At 41.5% G+C, this 17,781-nt stretch overlaps 1 protein-coding gene across 2 annotated transcripts in view; it reads left to right on the top strand.

The window, feature by feature from the left end:
* ADCY8 (adenylate cyclase 8) overlaps positions 1–17,781 on the top strand; it is a 250,218-nt gene that overhangs the window by 76,319 nt on the left and 156,118 nt on the right. For both annotated transcript variants that reach the window (XM_021666890.2, XM_021666891.2), the window contains exon 3: positions 10,585–10,715. In XM_021666890.2, coding sequence (XP_021522565.1) covers positions 10,585–10,715 — 131 coding nt within the window. The remainder of the gene's footprint in view (positions 1–10,584; positions 10,716–17,781) is intronic.

Here is a 17,781-nt window from a genome sequence, read left to right as displayed (position 1 = left end):
AAATAAACACTCTGAATCCCTCACTGTTTTCACCTTGACTTGCCCTCGGGGTGTACTGTAGCATTTGATGCCTGTGAAACCATTTTGATGACATGAATAGGGTTTGTTATTTGAGATGAGAGGGGAATCCAGACAGGAGCTGCTAATGGACTTTGAATCAACCCGGGGTCTCTTTTCATGCAAATGGAAAGATTCAGGGAAAAAAAAGATGTGCAGAATGTGAGCACAAAGGCCACCCAGGGCCACAGTCTGGCTCCAGGAGAGAAGCTGGTACTTCTGATCCCTAAAGCCAGAAAAGGCTATATTGCACCCCAGTTGGAGTTGGGAATGTATTAAAGAACTAACTTTCCTATTTTATTTCAGAGTGTGTTTTCAGGGAATTTAAATGATGTTTCTCAGGCAGTGAACAAATGTGAGGGAAACAACAGTGTTAAAAATGGGCTTTTATAAGCAGACTCCAGGCAAACTCCTATGTCTTGCAGAAAATGCTTTACAAAGGGAAGAGCTGGGATGGTTGCCAGTAGCACAACTGGCTGGAGGCTGGCAAGCCTGGGTGCTTGAGAATTTTGCCAGTAAAATTTTATTTTCAAGGTCTCCCATGAAAGCATTGATAATATAATACTTTAGGATCTAATGAGTGTTGCCACCTTATTAATTATTAAAAAGACTCTATTTAATAATTTTGTTTTATTTTGAGAGACAGAGTCTCACTCTGTTGCCCAGGCAGGAGTGTGGTAGCATGATCATAGCTCACTGCAGCCTTGAACTCCTGGGCTTAAGTGATTCTAGAAAATATTTCCTCAATGTTCTCTACCAGGTACATTACTGGCCACTGCAGAAAATGCAGCCATAAGCTGGATACAGCCCCTGCCTTCTATGTGTTCACAAGTTTGCTCGAGAAATATTTACTTAGAACCTGCTACTCCCAAGCACTGAAGAAATTGCCAATGATCCTAAGTGAACAAAGCAGACAGAATCACTGTCTTCAAAGCACCTATAGTCTTATTAGGGGACCCAGACAACTAACCATGTGTGATGAGCATTACAAGAAGAGAAGTCAAAGGATAAAAAGGTTCTGTGTTGCAGGGCAATGGTACAGAGACCTCTCAAAGGAAAGAACATTGACTTTAAAGCAGAACTCTGAAGGATGATTGGGAGCTGTAAAAAACTAGGGAGAGATGTATGAAGACTCCAGTTAAGAAAGTGATTGGACAGTGGTTCACACCTATAATTCCAGCACTTTGGGAAACTGAAGAGGGTAGATCACTTGAGGTCAGAAGTCCAAGACTAGCCTGGCCAACATGATGAAACCGTGTCTCTACTAAAAACACAAAAAATGAGTTAGGTGTGGTGGCAGGCACCTGTAATCCCAGCTACTTGGGAGGCTGAGGCAGGAGAATGGCTTGAACCTGGGAGGCAGAGGTTGCAGTGAACCAAGATCACACCACTGTACTCCAGCCTGGGTGACAGAGTGAGTCGTGAGACTCCGACTCAAAAAAGAAAGAGAGAAAGTGATTGGAGATTGTTAAGGAAGTAAAAGGCCTTCTTTGTGCTTTTTGCCAAGAATGAGAAGGAAGGGAAGGAGTGACTGGAATCTGAAACAGTGGTCAGTAGGTATTACAAGGGGTTTGGAATTTCTCCGAAGAACAGCAGGGTTTAAATTTGGTAAGTGGTTTAATAGAGACTAAGAGTGATGTTAAAACCAAAACTAAGTCAGGCAATCGATGGGACTGGCCTGCCTATGAGAATACAGATTTGTATACTCCAAGAAGACACTGGCATATGATCATATCACCACAGCTTTCCCGTTTCACATTCATATACTCCTGCCCCATCCCAGATTTGTTCACTGTTAGAATCTCCCCTTCCCCCTGCTTGAATTTACTGTTTGTATTCAATCTACTTTAGTATTGTTGCTGTATCTTCTGGCACTGGCCTGTCACGTTCTGTTTTCATTGCAAGACAAGGTAGTTGTCCTGTCCACTCCCATTCTGACCACGTCCAAGCTCTTTTTCTGGTTGTGTCATTCCCGCCTGTGCCTAGGTGGCTGTGGAAACCCTCCTGTTCTGTGCTACCTAAAGTAAGACAACCTGAAATCATAAGGTCAAGCAAGGACCTGGATTTGCTTTGTAATGATAGCCCAAGGATGACTAATAAATAGATTTCATTTTCTTTGTGAATTCCATTCAATTAGTGATGCCTGTCAGTGCCGTTTTTGGATGCTGAGCAAGAGCCAGTGTTCAGATCAATTAATGATGTCTGCATGGACAGAAGTAAAGAAGTTAAGCAGTACATACCTGAGTCATTTTTCTTCCCCAGTCCAAAGTAAATATTAATACCTGCTCTATAGGAAGTCTATTCAGTTAGATCCAAGGCACCAACCTTTACAAGTCCAGAAACCCAGGAGTCCTCCTGATACACCTCTTTCCCTCTTTCACGGTCCTAATTCCTACAAGTCTCCCTCCCATGTGCCCACATTTCTCCATCTCCATTGCCATGAATTTGGTCTAAGGTACCTTCATCTCTTGCCTGGACAATTACATTAACCATTTAATTCCTTTCATTCTTCCTTCTCTCTATATTAACCATTTCATTGAATCTAATCTTTTCTGTATTTCAGTTGAAATGATGTTGAAAAAAATTGAAATGTGATCATTTCTCTCATCTCCAAGCAAAACACTTTAGTTGCTTCTGGTAACTCGAGATAAATACCCAGCAAGGCCGGGCGCAGTGGCTCACGCCTATAATCCCAGCACTTTGGGAGGCCGAGGCGGGTGGATCACGAGGTCAAGAGATCGAGACCATCCTGGTCAACATGGTGAAACCCCGTCTCTACTCAAAAAATACAAAAAAAATACAAAAAATACCCAGCAAGGCCTAGCATGTCTCCTTCCTATCATCCACTCCACTTCACTCTACTTGGCTGGATGTTAGCCGTGATCCTTCTTTTGGTTTCTCAAACATGCTGTGCCCTCTTCAATCAGGACTTTGCACAAACTGCTCTCTTCTCTTAAAATGGTATTTCACAACCATTAGCACACACATAAACACATTTGTACATGCTTGCACACATGCCGTTCAATTAACTGCTCATCTAAGTTAATCCTTTCACTTTGGACTCTCGATGAACCATTTGTGTCTTTTTCATGGAACTTGTTACAGATGTAGTTGTATAATTATTTCTATGCATATTTGATTACTATCTCAACTCTCCCACCAGACCATGCAGCCATCATGTCTTGCTTTATCTGTTCACCACTGTTTTCTATCTATTTCTGTGCTTGGCACTAGAAATAGTTACAGGATTTATAAGTCATAGGTTTATAGCTACTTTGTTTTCTGTTAAATTTCACACTAAGATAAATTCTTAATAAAGAGAAGATTAAATGAGGAATGTATAAATTGTGTATCTATACTCACCCATTTTCCCTGTAACCAAGAAAACCATTATGAACATTTCTGTTGACAAAAGATCAACATTGTAATTACTAAATCAAAGGTAGACAATTCCAAAGGCTTCCATAAGACAGTTTCAAATCTTCCATAAATCTATGCAATTAGAGAGCATATTAATACATGTCAATATATACTTTAATATAGTTCAATATTTTCAAAACCAGTAATATAATAAGGGTTTAATTTTCAACTGATATTATGTACTCTCTCACTTGACAATTATTACTTGTAGAACAGTGGACTGAAAAGGCAAGGATCGATTAAATCAAGTTCATAATTACAGAAATCCTAAAACAAATATATATGGAGGTCCTATTATAAACTAGGGTTTATTCTAGGTGCTGGGGTTATTGTACTGAACAAAAGAGACAAAAGACATATCATCATAAAGCTTATATCTAAGTGGAACAGACAATAAACAAGTTAATAAAATACATAGAAACTTAAATAATGATGAGTCCTAAGAAAGAAAAAATAAATAAAACACAAAAGGAGCATGATATGGTTTGGCTGTGTCTCCACCCAAATCTCATCTTGAATTGTAATAATCCCTATGTGTCAAGGGCAGGGTCAGGTGAAGATAATTGAATCGTAGGGCTAGATTCCCCCATACTGTTCTCCTGTTAGTGAAGAGGTCTTACGAGATCTGATGGTTCTATAAATGTGAGTTCCCCTGCACAGGCCTCTCTTGCCTGCCACCATGGCAGATGTGCTTTTGCTCTTCCTTTGTCTCCTGCCATGATTATGAGGGCTCCCAGCCATGTGGAACTGTGTATCCATTAAACCTCCTTCCTTTATTAGTTACTCAGTCTCAGGTATGTCTTTATTAGCAGTGTGAGAAGAGACTAATACAGAGCACATGAAATGAGAGGGCCAGGAGCGTGTAACCACTGAGATATGGGCATAAAGTGAGATCTCCACAAGAGGGTAACTTTTGCATAAAGACCTCAAGAAAGTGGGATGCATTCATTATTTCTTATTCATTTAATTATCTACAATTATTTATAAACTGGGCTGTTTTAATGTCTTAAAACATCTGTTTTTACTACTCACTTGCTTGTAAAGCATCATTTGTGAATAAACGGATTTATTCACATATTTTTTGTGGGCCTTGGGGTATGTCCTGGGTACTCCCAAAGGATCATGTTGCTCACTAAGCATCACTTTTCTCACATATCGTAACCCAAAGACATCCAGGTGAATGGTGCATACTGTTGGTAGAGCTACCATTCTGAGGTCCAGAGGACAGTGGGCCTCTTCTCACAGCTCCACTAGGTGGTACACCAGTCGGGACTCTGTGTGGGGGCTCTGACCCCACATTTCCCTTCTTCACTGCCCTAGCAGAGGTTCTCTATGAATGCCCCGTCCCTGTAGCAAAATTCTACCTGCGTATCCAGGCACTTCCATACATCTTCTGAAATCCAAGCAGAGGTTCCCAAACCCCAATTCTTGACTTCTATGTACTCACAGGCTCAACACCATGTGGAAGCTGCCAAGACTTGGGGCTTGCATCCTCTGAAACCATGGCCTGAGGTCTACATTGGTCCCTTTCAGCCACAGCTGAAGGTGCTAGGACACAGGGCACCAAGTCCCTAGGCTGCACACAGCATGGGGACCCTGGCCTCACCCACTAAACCATTTTCTTCTAGGCCTCTGGGTCTGTGATGGGAAGAGCTGCCATGAAAACCTCTGACATGCCCTAGAGACATTTTCCCCATTGTCTTGGGGATCAACATTCAGCTCCTTGTTACTTATGCAAATTTCTGCAGCCAGCTTGAATTTATCTTCAGAAAATTTGTTTTTCTTTTCTATCACATTGTCAGGCTGCAAATTTTCCAAACTTTTATGCTCTGCTTCCCTTATAAAACAAAATGCCAAATCACTACTTTCATGCTTTGCTGCTTAAAAATTTCTTCTGCCAGATATCCTAAATCAGCTCTCTCAAGTTCAAAGTTTCACAAATCTCTAGGACAGCAGCAAAATGCCACCAGTCTATTTGCTAAAACATAACAAGACTCACCATTGCTCTAGTTCCCAACAAGTTTCTCATCTCTATCTGAGACCATCTCAGTCAGGACTTTATTGTTTATATCATTATCAGCATTTTGGTCAAAGCCATTCAAGTCTCTAGGGAGTTCCAAACTTTCCTACATTTTTCTGTCTCATTCTGAGCCCTGTAAACTGTTACAACATCTGCCTGTTACCCAGTTCCAAAGTGGCTTCCACATTTTCCAGTATCTTTTCAGCAGCTCCCCACTCCTGGTACCAATTTGCTGTATTTGTCTGTTTTCATGCTACTGATAAAGACATATCCGAGACTGGGTAATTTACACAGGTAAAAGGGTTTAATTGGACTTACAGTTCCATGTGGCTGGGGAAGCCTCACAATCATGGCAGAAAGCAAGGAGGAGCATGTCACGTCTTACATGGATGGCAGCAGGCAAAGAGAGAATGAGAGTTGAGCGAAAGGATTTTCTCTTGTCAAACCATCAGATTTTGTGAGACTTACTCACTACCATGAGAACAGTTAGGAGAAAACCACTCCACAATTCAATTATTTCCCACCAAGTTTCTCCCACAAGACATGGGAATTATGAGAGTATAATTCAAGATGAGATTTGGATGGGGACACAGCCAAACCATACCACAAGACATTATTCTGGGTGCTAGATACAAAAAGATGAATTCAAATAGCTCAGAGTTTACTAACTGGTATATAAGCAAACAGGTGCCATGTGGCATAATAAATGCTGTAAGAAAGATCTGAACAAAAGGACATGCTATTGGAAGTAGTGACTAATCCCCTTCACCATAGAAATGAGATTTACCCTAAAATTTGAAGATGACTAGGAGTCCATGTATAAACCACAGGAAATGACAATGAAGAAAGGACATTTAAGGACAGTAGAATAGTAGCACATGTTGTAGTGACCTGTGCTCAGTTTAACACAATAAATAGCCCATTATCTCCTGCTCAGAATAGAGAATGCAAAGATAGACAAGACTATGTCATGTTATAGGATCCTAGAGTGTGTCGGGGTCAGGGAAGAAAACAAGGGTTAGCCAAGCAAAGCTGCACTTTCCCATTCAAAGAGACAACCATCTAGTGCCACAGATTTTTTTTTATTTCAGGCAGAGTCTTCCTCTGTTGCCCAGGCTGGAGTGTAGTGGCACAAACACAGCTCACTGTCGTCTTGACCTCCCTGACTCAAATGATCCTCCTACCTCAGCCTCCCAAGTATCTGGGACTACAGGCATGTGTCACCATGCCTGGCTAATTTTTAAATATTTTTGTAGAGATGGGGTCTTGACATGTTGCCCAGACTAGTCTCAAACTCCTGTGCTCAAGGGACCTTCCCAGCTCACCCTCCCAAAGTGCTGGGATTACAGGCCTGAGCAACCCCACTTGGCCTGGTTCCACACATTTAACTTCAGATGAATTGCATTTAATAACTGCTTCCCTAGGCATTTCTTCACATCAGAAGATCTGATGCAGAGTTCACGTGTCTGAAAAGCAGCTAGTTCCACAAAAGGAAACCCACTATGGGTCATCTTTGCAGTTGGAAAGTTTCTTAATTTTTCATTTTAAAAATGCTTTTAGTTTGCATAATTTACGATAGCAATAATTTTAGGCATCATCTGACATATTTTCATTGATTTAACTGTACTATTCTGTTTCATTTTTGTTTGCATTAAGGATTCAATTAAGTAATCATTGAACACCACGTGTATGTTTTGTTTAACTATAGACATAATTGTGCACCTCTAATTTCAGTAGTAATTACATTTTCAGTTTCTAAAAATGGGGCTTTGAGGGATTTTTTTTAGTAACAGCTTTTTCTTATGAGGTGAAGGGGAAGCTTCCAACTGGCTCTGGGGTCTGACAGACTAGATGCTGGCCCTTCCTTGCTGTGTAACTTTGGGACATTACTCTGCGCCTTCATTTTCTCATTTGTTAATCTACGATGAATATCTCTGCCACGGAGTTACAGTGAATATTACATGAAATTATGTATGAAGCTGTTAACTTAGTCCCTGAGGCACAGTGGTTACTTCAGAGCCAACTGGACGGTAACTCTGTAAGAATGCATATCTTTCCATGCCATCTAGGGGACCTGTCAGTCCCTGTCTGCAAAATCTCCCTCTAGGATCTTGGCTGTCTTGCTCTTTACATCTCTTTCATAGCTAGAACTGAGCTGGCATGTAGTATGTTCTCAGTAAATATTGTCAGGAACCCTCCTTAGAAACTCCTCCCTCATCTTCCTTAATGAACAATGGTTCTTTCCTCCTCTGAGGCTTCATTGCCTACTGTTAGCTCTAATCACAGGAATATCCCACCTGCTGCCTTAATTTATTAAAAAATTAAGGCAGTACTTTTTACAAAAGTAAAAATAAGTATAAATTAAGGCAGTACTTTTTATGAAAGTAAAAATAAGTATAAATTAAGGGAGTACTTTTTACAAAATTAAAGAACCATGTGGATCAGAGAAGAGGTGATTAGAATACATTTTGTAGAAAGTCCAGTTGTTAGAGCTATTTGGGACTCAGGAGAATTTGGTTTCGATTCTTTGCTACTTATCATCTAGGTACTCATGTTGCTAGGTGATCAGTTTACTATAACCATGTTTTTGTTTTATTCTGAAAAATCTTGTTTTATGGAACTATAGTAAAGGTCGAATATAATAATGTGCTTAGTAGTGCTTGAAAAAAGCCAGCATTTCTCAATCCTACCCAAGTATCCCAAAAAACCTAAGGAGTTTTTTAAAACTCTACCTGCTTGACCATTTTTCTCAGACCATTTTTCTCAGTAGGTCTGGGTGGGGCAAGGGCAGTTCACGTTTATGAACCTTCAAAACATTCTGATGAATGGTCAGAGCACAGAATCCATGAGATATCCTCATAAATATGTCCATGGACTTGAATTTCAGGGAGGAACATCTTCTTAACTAGCTCCTGGGAGTGAATACCTTTCTTGTGTCTCTCTTCAGTTCCCATTTCTTCCCTACACTTGGATCATTTTATGTGCTGTATCACCACCTCTTTATCTTCTGTGCCATTCTCTTCCTAACATAAGTTCTTCCATCTTTCTCACTCTGGTTACTAAAACATCACCCTAATACAACACTAGTGTAAGCATGATTTGCAATTAAACACTTTTACAAACTGACCGTGGGGTCCCAGAGTGTGTGTGGTTGGTGTAGTTCAGCTCTATTGCCTCCCTTACAAGTGCATGTGCAGTGGCTCTTAATTAAACATCCCCAGCCATTGACGGAGCACTAGTGCCCCTCGAAGCTGTGATTAGCTCCTACTCCCATCCAGCAGCAATTGAGAGAACAGGGCCACGAGTACCTGGGAAGTTGACAAATAGCACAAATCAACACAAAATGGACATAATGTAGGGGCATTTGTAGAAAGCATGCCTCTTAGACTTATGATGGGACAGTGCTCAAGAGAAGAAAGAGCTTCATCATAGGTCATTCAATGGGTGCTTCATTAATAAAGCCTTTTGCATCAGAGGCAGGGTTAAGTAGAGGTGAGAGGAGGGAGAAGAATTTGATGCCAGGCCCCTAACATGTTTTATTGCATTGAATTCTCACAGCAACCCTTTGAAGTAGATGATATTAGTGCTATTAATATTTGCCAAGTTAGGAAACTAAGGCACAGAAAGATGCGGTAGTTTACCTAATGCCACATGGATAGCCAATGATAAAGTCAGAATCTAAACTCCATCAGACTCAATCCAGGGCTTTTCTTATCTCACCAAGAATCTCAGCAAGGAGTAACGAGGGAAAGGACTGCACCCTGCAACTGCCGCTTGATAACTGTTCAGGTTGTGCAAGTAATTTAATCTCTCCTGCACTTAGTCTGTCCATTATATGAAAATAATTATTTTTGCAAGCTGACTGTCAGGGTTTTGAGATAAACGCATGAAAGAATGAATGGTGAACAATGCTTAATACCCATAAATCACTACAAACATATGAGGAACCATGATGATTAAAACACATCTGTCTTAAACTCAGTTTGACACTATCATAAACCATGTGTCAGAAGCCAGCCTCTTGCCTACTTTCCACAACACAAGGACTTGCTAGTTAACCCATTACTTTGCTTTTATCTACAGTGGTGATCACAATAGAAAGTGTTATCGTCTGGTGTTAGGAACCCACTTTCAGGCTGCGTGCATCTCACTTCCTCTCATCTTTGATAAAGAGCTAGTGTCTTGTAAGCCTGGTTTCTTCTGTATGTTCTTTGTTTCTATAAGTATAGCTCACTCTCCCAGGCAACCAAACTCAAAACTAGCTATCATGGTGGGCACTTTCTCTTTCTCTCCTGCTATCTCGCTTGCCAGTTCTATGAATCTTATCTTACCTGAACACTGCAAGAGCTTCCCCAACTGGTCCCTCTGCCTCCAGCCTTGGGCCCTCCCAGAACACATTCTCCAAATCCCAGTCAAAGTGATCTTTTAAAACATAAATTAGCTTATGGTACTCTGCTGCTTAGTACCATTTAGTGGCTTTCAGTCGTAGTTGGAATTAAATACGAACATCTTATGCTCACCTGCAAGATCTATCTACACCTCCAACCTCATTGCAATCACCACCCTCCAGCCACACCATTGCTCTTTCCTGCCTCAGGATATATGCAGTTGCTATTTTTAATTCCTGCACTTCTTCTTGCACCACACAGACAGACTCCTTCCAAATTTTCAGGTCTCAATTTTAAATATCAATTCCTTGGTAAGGTCATTTTTAATCCCTGATATGAATCACTGTCATCAACCATTGTACTCTCTCATCATGACCTGTTTTTGCATAGCACTCATCACATTTTATATATGTGTGTAGGTATGTTTGGGTATGTAATATACTTAATGTATCTTTCATATGCGAATGTAAGCTCCACCATAATCAGAACCACATCCATTTGGTTCACCACTGTATATCCAACACCCAGCAGAGTGCCTGGCAACTAATAAGTGCTCAATAAATATTTGTCATATTCATAGAATGGTATGAAATTAGCAGTTCCCAAAGAAGTTCACCCAAAAGCCCCATGACTTCACCACCCTCCCATCTGAGACTTGCTGGTCAGCCTAACAGGACCGCTCCTCTTCATTTGCTCCAGGAGCGGCTGGTTCTTTCTGTGCTCCCCCGGTTTGTTGTCCTGGAAATGATCAATGACATGACCAATGTGGAAGACGAGCACCTGCAGCACCAGTTCCATCGGATCTACATCCATCGCTATGAGAATGTCAGGTGAGAAACCCAACACCCTTGCCCCAGTTGTCCACACGATCCATGTGTTTGGGTACTGTCATCGCACTTCCATGACTTCTATCTGCTTAAGTGCCAGCACCTTTACTCATTTGGTTGACTAATTCATTACCTAGTGATTATTCATCAGAGAGTTCTACATTTCCAAATTAAAGTTGGGGAAGAATGTCACAGAATTCAATTATATTTGCTTGTTGACTTACTGCCTAGCTCTCCTATAATAGGCATGTCTGTCTTTACATTTTGAGTGGGAAAAGCAAACATCTTTTAAACTATGATAAGAAAAATAATCCCAGAATGTAATCTGGGGGTTTCACGTGTGATCACATACAACTTCTCCTTATATTTCTCATAAGTGTGTTTAAAACAATACAAAAACGAAAGCTTATTTTCCTTTGCAAACCGAGTTTTGGCCAACCATTCTTCTATCCATCCACCCACCCATCTATCCATCACCCACCCATCCACTCATCCATCCATCCTTCCACTTATTCCCCCATCCATGCATCAGTGCCCTCTATGTGCCCAGCACAACACTGGACAACATGGCATGTACAAGGCAGACCACCTTTAAAATCCACATTCTGTCTGTTCCTTGTTTCTGACCTTGGGCAATTTATTTACCCGAATCTCAAAATTCTTCTCTGTAAAATGGGCATCTTCTTAGCCACTTTGCATGGTTTTATGTAGATAATGTAAGTGAAGATTAATACAAAATATACAACAGAGTTAAGCAAGTAGTAGAGCATTAGGTCTGTTATAGTTCATTTCAGTCATGTTTCCTAATTGCAAGCAAGAGAATCCAACCATGACTGAGTCAAAAGAAATGTATTGAAAGGTTATGTGGTGGATTACAGAATAATTGGGGAAGAATGGAGAAGTACACGGGGGAAATGGGCCAGAATGAAGCAAGGTCAAGAGTGAAAGCCATAGCCAGAATCAAGCCAGAGCACTAGGCCAATTAGGACCCCGCTGCCACTGTCTCTGACCAGTCTATTACTTGTGCAATCAACCCTGTCCCCTGACATGGCATACCACCACTGCAATTCTTTCTACAGCCCCAGAAACTGATATTGCTGTCTTTGCTCTGCCCTGACTTCCTGCTCCTGCTTCTTCTTTGCATCTCAAGTTAAAGCCTGCAACAGATGAGTCTGAATGGTCAGCACCCAGTCATTTTCTACAAGTGCCTGGAAAGCAAGTCTGACATTTTCAGCTTATACAGTGGAAATGTATTTCCCATCCACCAAATATCATAAGGTAGAAATTTCCCAAACATAGAGTCAGAGTCCTTACATTTAATAACTCCAAAAATGACAAACCTTTCTCGTAGTTCCTTTCCTCCTAACATCAGTAGGACAGAAGGACAACTTTGCACCTACCAGCATCTGTAGGTGTTCTATTCCTGGCATGCAGAAACACGTTTTAAAATTCATCAGAGATCATGATTCTAACACAACCCTTCAGCGGGCATAGCAGGATAGGTCATTCCCAGGGTCATGTCCAAGAATTGAGCTACACTGATTTAGATGCTTCAGTTTGCCAAACAGCTCTTTGTCCAATAGCAATTCCAGTAGGAGATGTGCACCAGATCTAGGAATGGGTCCCACACATAGTAAGAATTCATCAATACTAGTTCTAGGACAATAGGCACCTATTAATCATAATACAGTGTGGGGTTTGATTATTAAGCAACCAAGGAATGCCTAGAGATCGTAAAAGGAGGAAAACCTGAGGCAAGGAGGTGGAGGATGGGGACGGGGAGATCGGTAGAGGAAACTTCCTGGAAGAGATGATGATTCTTCTTGGCTTTATTTGAGATAAAGTCAGCCAAGTGAGAAACACAAGTACATGAATTCTGAGTAAAGGAGTCAACAGGCGTGAAGGCAGAGCCACGTTCCATGTAGAGAATCAGTGTTCCGTATTCCTTCCCTGGTGGCAAAATGGCTTAACCATAAATGCAGATCCAGAGAAAGTAGAAATTGCACGAATAATTTGGGAGAAAGTAAATATTTAATTACATACTCATATATAAATATATACAAATCATATAAATATACAAATAAAATAATATATGTGGCATATGATGAAAGTGCCTGTCACCATGGAGAAAGAGGTAGCGAAAAATACCTTTAAAAAGAAAAATAGGAAACTCAACAAGCCGGCGCGCCCACACCAACACGCTCATGTGCCTTACGTGCAATAAGCAACACGTTCAGCGGCTCCCTTTCTGCAGGAATCCTTTTTTTCAGCCCAGTAGCTACTCCTAAGCAGCTACTTTCTTCTGCCCCCACCCCTCACCCCTCCAACCCCGCCCATTTATTTTAAGTCATCGAACTGAGTTCTTGTGCTGAAGACCCTTTTCCAGAAGTTTACGGCACACTGCATTAAAATTTCGTTTCTTGCCCTCCGTATCTCCGCGTTTTCAGAGCTGTTTCTAGGGGAAGGAGCACTGATGCAGAAACCCGCCGCCCGCCCGCCCGGCTGCTCCCGGGCAATTCTCAGAGCAGCGTGGCGAGATGCCCGTGGCTCCGGGGGTTTCGGGAAGATGAACCTCATCTTCCCGGGGCGGCGGGGCGTCTCCTGCCCACTGCGAGGCTGCAGGGTGCTAAAATAAGACCCGAGCCTTGAAAGCAGAGGAGGACGGTCCCTAGCCTGGCAGAGAACAAAGCCAGCAGCGGGCTACTCCACCCTCTTCCCCAGCCCCCAAAGCAACCCCACTGAGGTGTTGAGAGCAGTTTTGAAATCATTTCCAAATCACTCTCTTCATGGTAAACTGCCTGGTGCATTCTGCATTCTTTCTTCTCCCTTGCCTTTTTTTTTTTAATCTAACTTAATTTTGGTCAGTATCTTTTCCTACATCGAGTTAAATTCAAAGCTACAATACTTTCCTTAAAAAGTACTGTACACTTCTAAGTCTTGACTTACATTTCATACAACTATTTACCTTCATCAGGAAAGGGTGTGGTTAAAGGCGATATGCTTGGGGCATTCCTGTGCCCACGTGGGAGGGGGTGGCCACACCCTTAGGGAGACTTCCACTGCATCACCTCATCTCTGTGGGCCTCTGTTTCTCAACCCAAAAGTTGGGCTTTTTGAACGCTCGAGGTGATTTCAGCTGTCAACCTCTGAGACTTCTCCAGGTTCACCTGAAGATCCTCCTGGCCACCAGCTTTTTACTGGAAGCCATTGGGGCTCTGCATCCCACCTGCCCAATTCTATTTATCTTTCCTGTTTTTCCCCAGATACTTAAGACACTTCTTGTATTCATTAGGGTAATGCTATCTGCTCTGTCATATACTCTCTCAATTTTAGTGATTTTTAACTCAATCAAATTTATTCATTCAAGTGTCCACTGCTGATATTACTAGTCAGTGGATGATTCAGGGACAAAGGCTCCTTTGGTTTGTAACTACCATCCCTTGGGCCTCAACGTTCCCAGCATTGGGTTATTGGAAGGGGAAGCAGAGTACTCACACTCACTGTTTTACCACCTCAACCAGAAAATGACATACGTCATTTCTGCTCAGATTCCATTAAGGAGAATCAATTCCAGGTTCCCGCCTAGATACAAAGTGAGCTGGGAACAGTGCCTCTGGCTCAATGGCCTTTCCCAGTGACAGGTGGATTGACTATACAAACAGAGGCATGGATTTGGTGGACGGTCATTCTCTGCATTATTCTTTTTCCTATTGGCCCTGCCAACTCCATTTCATGTACATTTGCACATTTGCTGACACACATTTTGTGAGTTTGTCTGGGAGACACATTTGTCTTTATCTCTCCCTATGCCATGGTAAACGTTTTAGTGAACCATTGCCAATGATCAGAAAAATCCTTATTTTTATACTCTTGCTCATTTTAGAGTCTTGCTCATTTTTAGAGTCTTGCTTTCTTGACTGGCTGTTAATTTCCAGCCAGCTCTGTCAACATGTGTAATCAACATATCTGTCCTGTAGACTAGAGTTTCACGAACCAGCAAAATGCAATTGAATGGACTTAGAGAACTTGAGGACTTTCTAGATCCATCTGCATGGCAATTAAGCACTTCCAGATTCATAAAATCTTCCAAAAGCAGTTATATGCCCTTTATTTATTAAGAATTATACAATAATTTATAAGTTATCTTCTGATAGTAGTCCCACAGAGTAGCTTTAATGACCCTTGCTTTATTATCAAGAAAAATGGAAGCTCAGAGAGGTTAAGTAACTTTCCCAAGAACACATAGTTAGGGAGAGGAGTCTACACAGGGACCATGTTTCTAACGATTCTATTGAATTCTGCAAAAGCTTCTTTGAGAATTCTATTTGAAGAGTCACTGTTAGGTAACATGACTTATTTCTAGCCAAATAAACAACTTATATAACCAAATTAGAGTTAAAAATCACTGTGGCCCCTTTGGTATATTCATCTTTGGAAACTGCAAATTTATGCCAAGAATCAAAAGACTTGATGACTCTGAGCCCAGCACCTGGGGATGGCAGAACGTGCAATGAAATGAGAACCAGGGCCCTGGTTTCTGCCTCTGGTCTTTTATTCAATAAATTTTTATTGTACAACTATGACTTAAACCAGTGCTTCTGGGTCTTAAATGTGCACACAAATCATCTAGGGCTCAGTTAAAGCAGACCCTGGTACAGTGGGTCTGGAGAGGTGACTTGAGAGTCTACATTTCTAACAATGTTTCATGAGATGCTCTGAAGAAGGAGGACTTAATTCTGAATGTTTCTGTTTATTGGACTCAGAAAACATGTAATACAGCAACTGTGTGCTGAGCAGGTGGGATGCAGAGGTGACTTCCTTCTTGTTCTTCACCTAATAGATGGAGAACACTAAGCCACATGATTGTGCTATTGAGAGTTAAGTGTTCTGGCCAGGCATGGTGGCTCATGCCTGTAATCCCAGCACTTTGGGAGGCCAAGGTGGGTAGATCACGAGGTCAGGAGTTCAAGACCAGCCTTTCCAAGATGGTGAAACCTCGTCTCTACTAAAAATACAAAAAATTAGCCAGGCGCGGTAGCGGGCGCCTGTATTCCCAGCTACTCGGGAGCCTGAGGCTGGAGAATTGCTTGAACCCAGGAGGTGAAGGTTGCAGTGAGCTGAAATTGCACCACTGCACTCTAGCCTGGGCAACAGAGCAAGACTCTGTGTCAACAAAAAAAAGAGAGTTAAGTTTTATGACAGAGTGGGGCACCGGCAGGGTGAGAGGCTCGAGTCAGGGATAACTGGCTGTGCTTGGGGAAATCTCCAGAGAGGTGTAGACTCATAACATGATTTTAACACCTGAGTAGGGCTTTGAGGAACATGTAAGATTTTAGTAGGTAGGAATAGTGGGGAAAAGCTATATGAGGGAGTAGGTATAGCACATACAAAGATATAGGTGCATAGCGTATGGTGGGATCAAAAGACCTGGAGAAGTTTGATGACATTGGAACACTGACCACATCTGAAACTTTTATGACCTTAGCTCTCATGGAATCCATTTGTTCTTTCAATAGGCTGTGAGCTTTATAAAGGCTGGGATGATTCTATCTTCTGCTCACTACTGTATCTCCACTGCCTGGTGTATAGTAGACATTTAATCAATAAGCTATTGAATGAATAAATACATTGGTGAATGATTCTTGCCATAGACAGATGGATACTAGTAGCTTTGGGTTTATGGATCCATAAAGGGATTTGTTAAGCTAAGTGATCTAAGAGCCTGTCCACTTCCCACCTGCCATAACAGTGACTTTTCTTGCTGCAAAAGTAGCATAGTTTAGCAATAAAGAGTATGGATGCCAGAGCTATACTTCCTGGTTCACATTCTAGCTCTTCATGACTATGGGCAAGTTACTAAGGCCTCAGCTTCCTTATCTATAAAATGGAGATGATCATAATAGGTTCTCCCTCATAAGTTACATGGAATAAATGAGTGAATACATGTAGGGCTCTCAAAGCAATACCAAGTCCACAGACAATACTCTGTAAGTGTTGCTGCTGTCTGGCAGTTCAGGCTTCATCAACAGTTAGGAATGCTTATAGGACAAGTAATACATAATCCAATGAATGGCCATATTATTTTCTACCTCTGTTACCTCTCTCTTCTCTTTCTCTCTGAGATATAACCATGCAATTATAGTATAATTTTGTAAAATGATGACAACAAAAGCTAACGCATTTAAGGAGCATTTACTATGCTGGCAATTGCCAGGCAATGTGCTAAGAACTACCCACTAATGAGGCAAGTATGACAGCTATCTCCAGTTTATAGAGCAGGGGTTTACAGATGTTCAGGAAGTTGCCTAAGGTTATAGAATTCATAAGTAGTGAGCTAAGATTTGAACCCAGATGGATCTAGACTCAAATTCTGTTCATATGACCATATGTTATGCCACCACAGAACTATAGAAGATAATGGCAATGCAGTCACTCTGCCAAAGGAAGGTTTGTAAACTGAAAATCTAATAGCATCACATCCATGCTTAAACTCCATTCACTAGCTTTCTGTCACTTTCAGGACAAAGTCTACATTCTTCGGCCTGGCTTACCAGCCCCTTCTCCATTATGGCCCCACCCATGTGTCTGACCTCATCTCTCTCTATCTCACTCTTCTTTCTGGCCTCCTTGCTCAGTGATACCTTCTGACTGGCTGCCCTTGAATTACTGCAGAACTTTAATATATATACTCATTCTCCTACCAGACCCTAGAATGTACTGTGAGTATCCATCCTTCTACTCACTTTGCCCATCACATTCTATTCGTTCTTCAAGAACCGTTGAGACTTTGCTCTGCTGGGAGACTCCTGATCCCTTTGTGACTGGTCACCCCCCAATATGTCCTTCAATCACAGTGATCATCACCTTGCACTATTTCAATTTTTCTCTTTGTCTTTCCAGCTCCATTCCTCAGACTTTGAGCATCTTGAGGGCAGGCACTAGATCTTACGTATTATTTAATCTAACTTTCTAGCCCAGTGCCTAAGTGAACACATATTAAATACATAAATGTTTGCTGAAAGAATGAGGCATTCACTAATTAAAGCAATAGGTCTAAGGATTCCTAACG

The sequence above is a fragment of the Aotus nancymaae genome, unplaced genomic scaffold (genome assembly GCF_030222135.1).
Source record: "Aotus nancymaae isolate 86718 unplaced genomic scaffold, 86718_ANA_hifiasm-v0.15.2.pri h1tg000036l, whole genome shotgun sequence".
In the NCBI taxonomy this organism is placed as follows: domain Eukaryota; kingdom Metazoa; phylum Chordata; class Mammalia; order Primates; family Aotidae; genus Aotus; species Aotus nancymaae.
The sequence above is the reverse complement of the archived record's forward strand: the minus strand, read 5'-3'. Positions and strand labels throughout refer to the sequence as shown.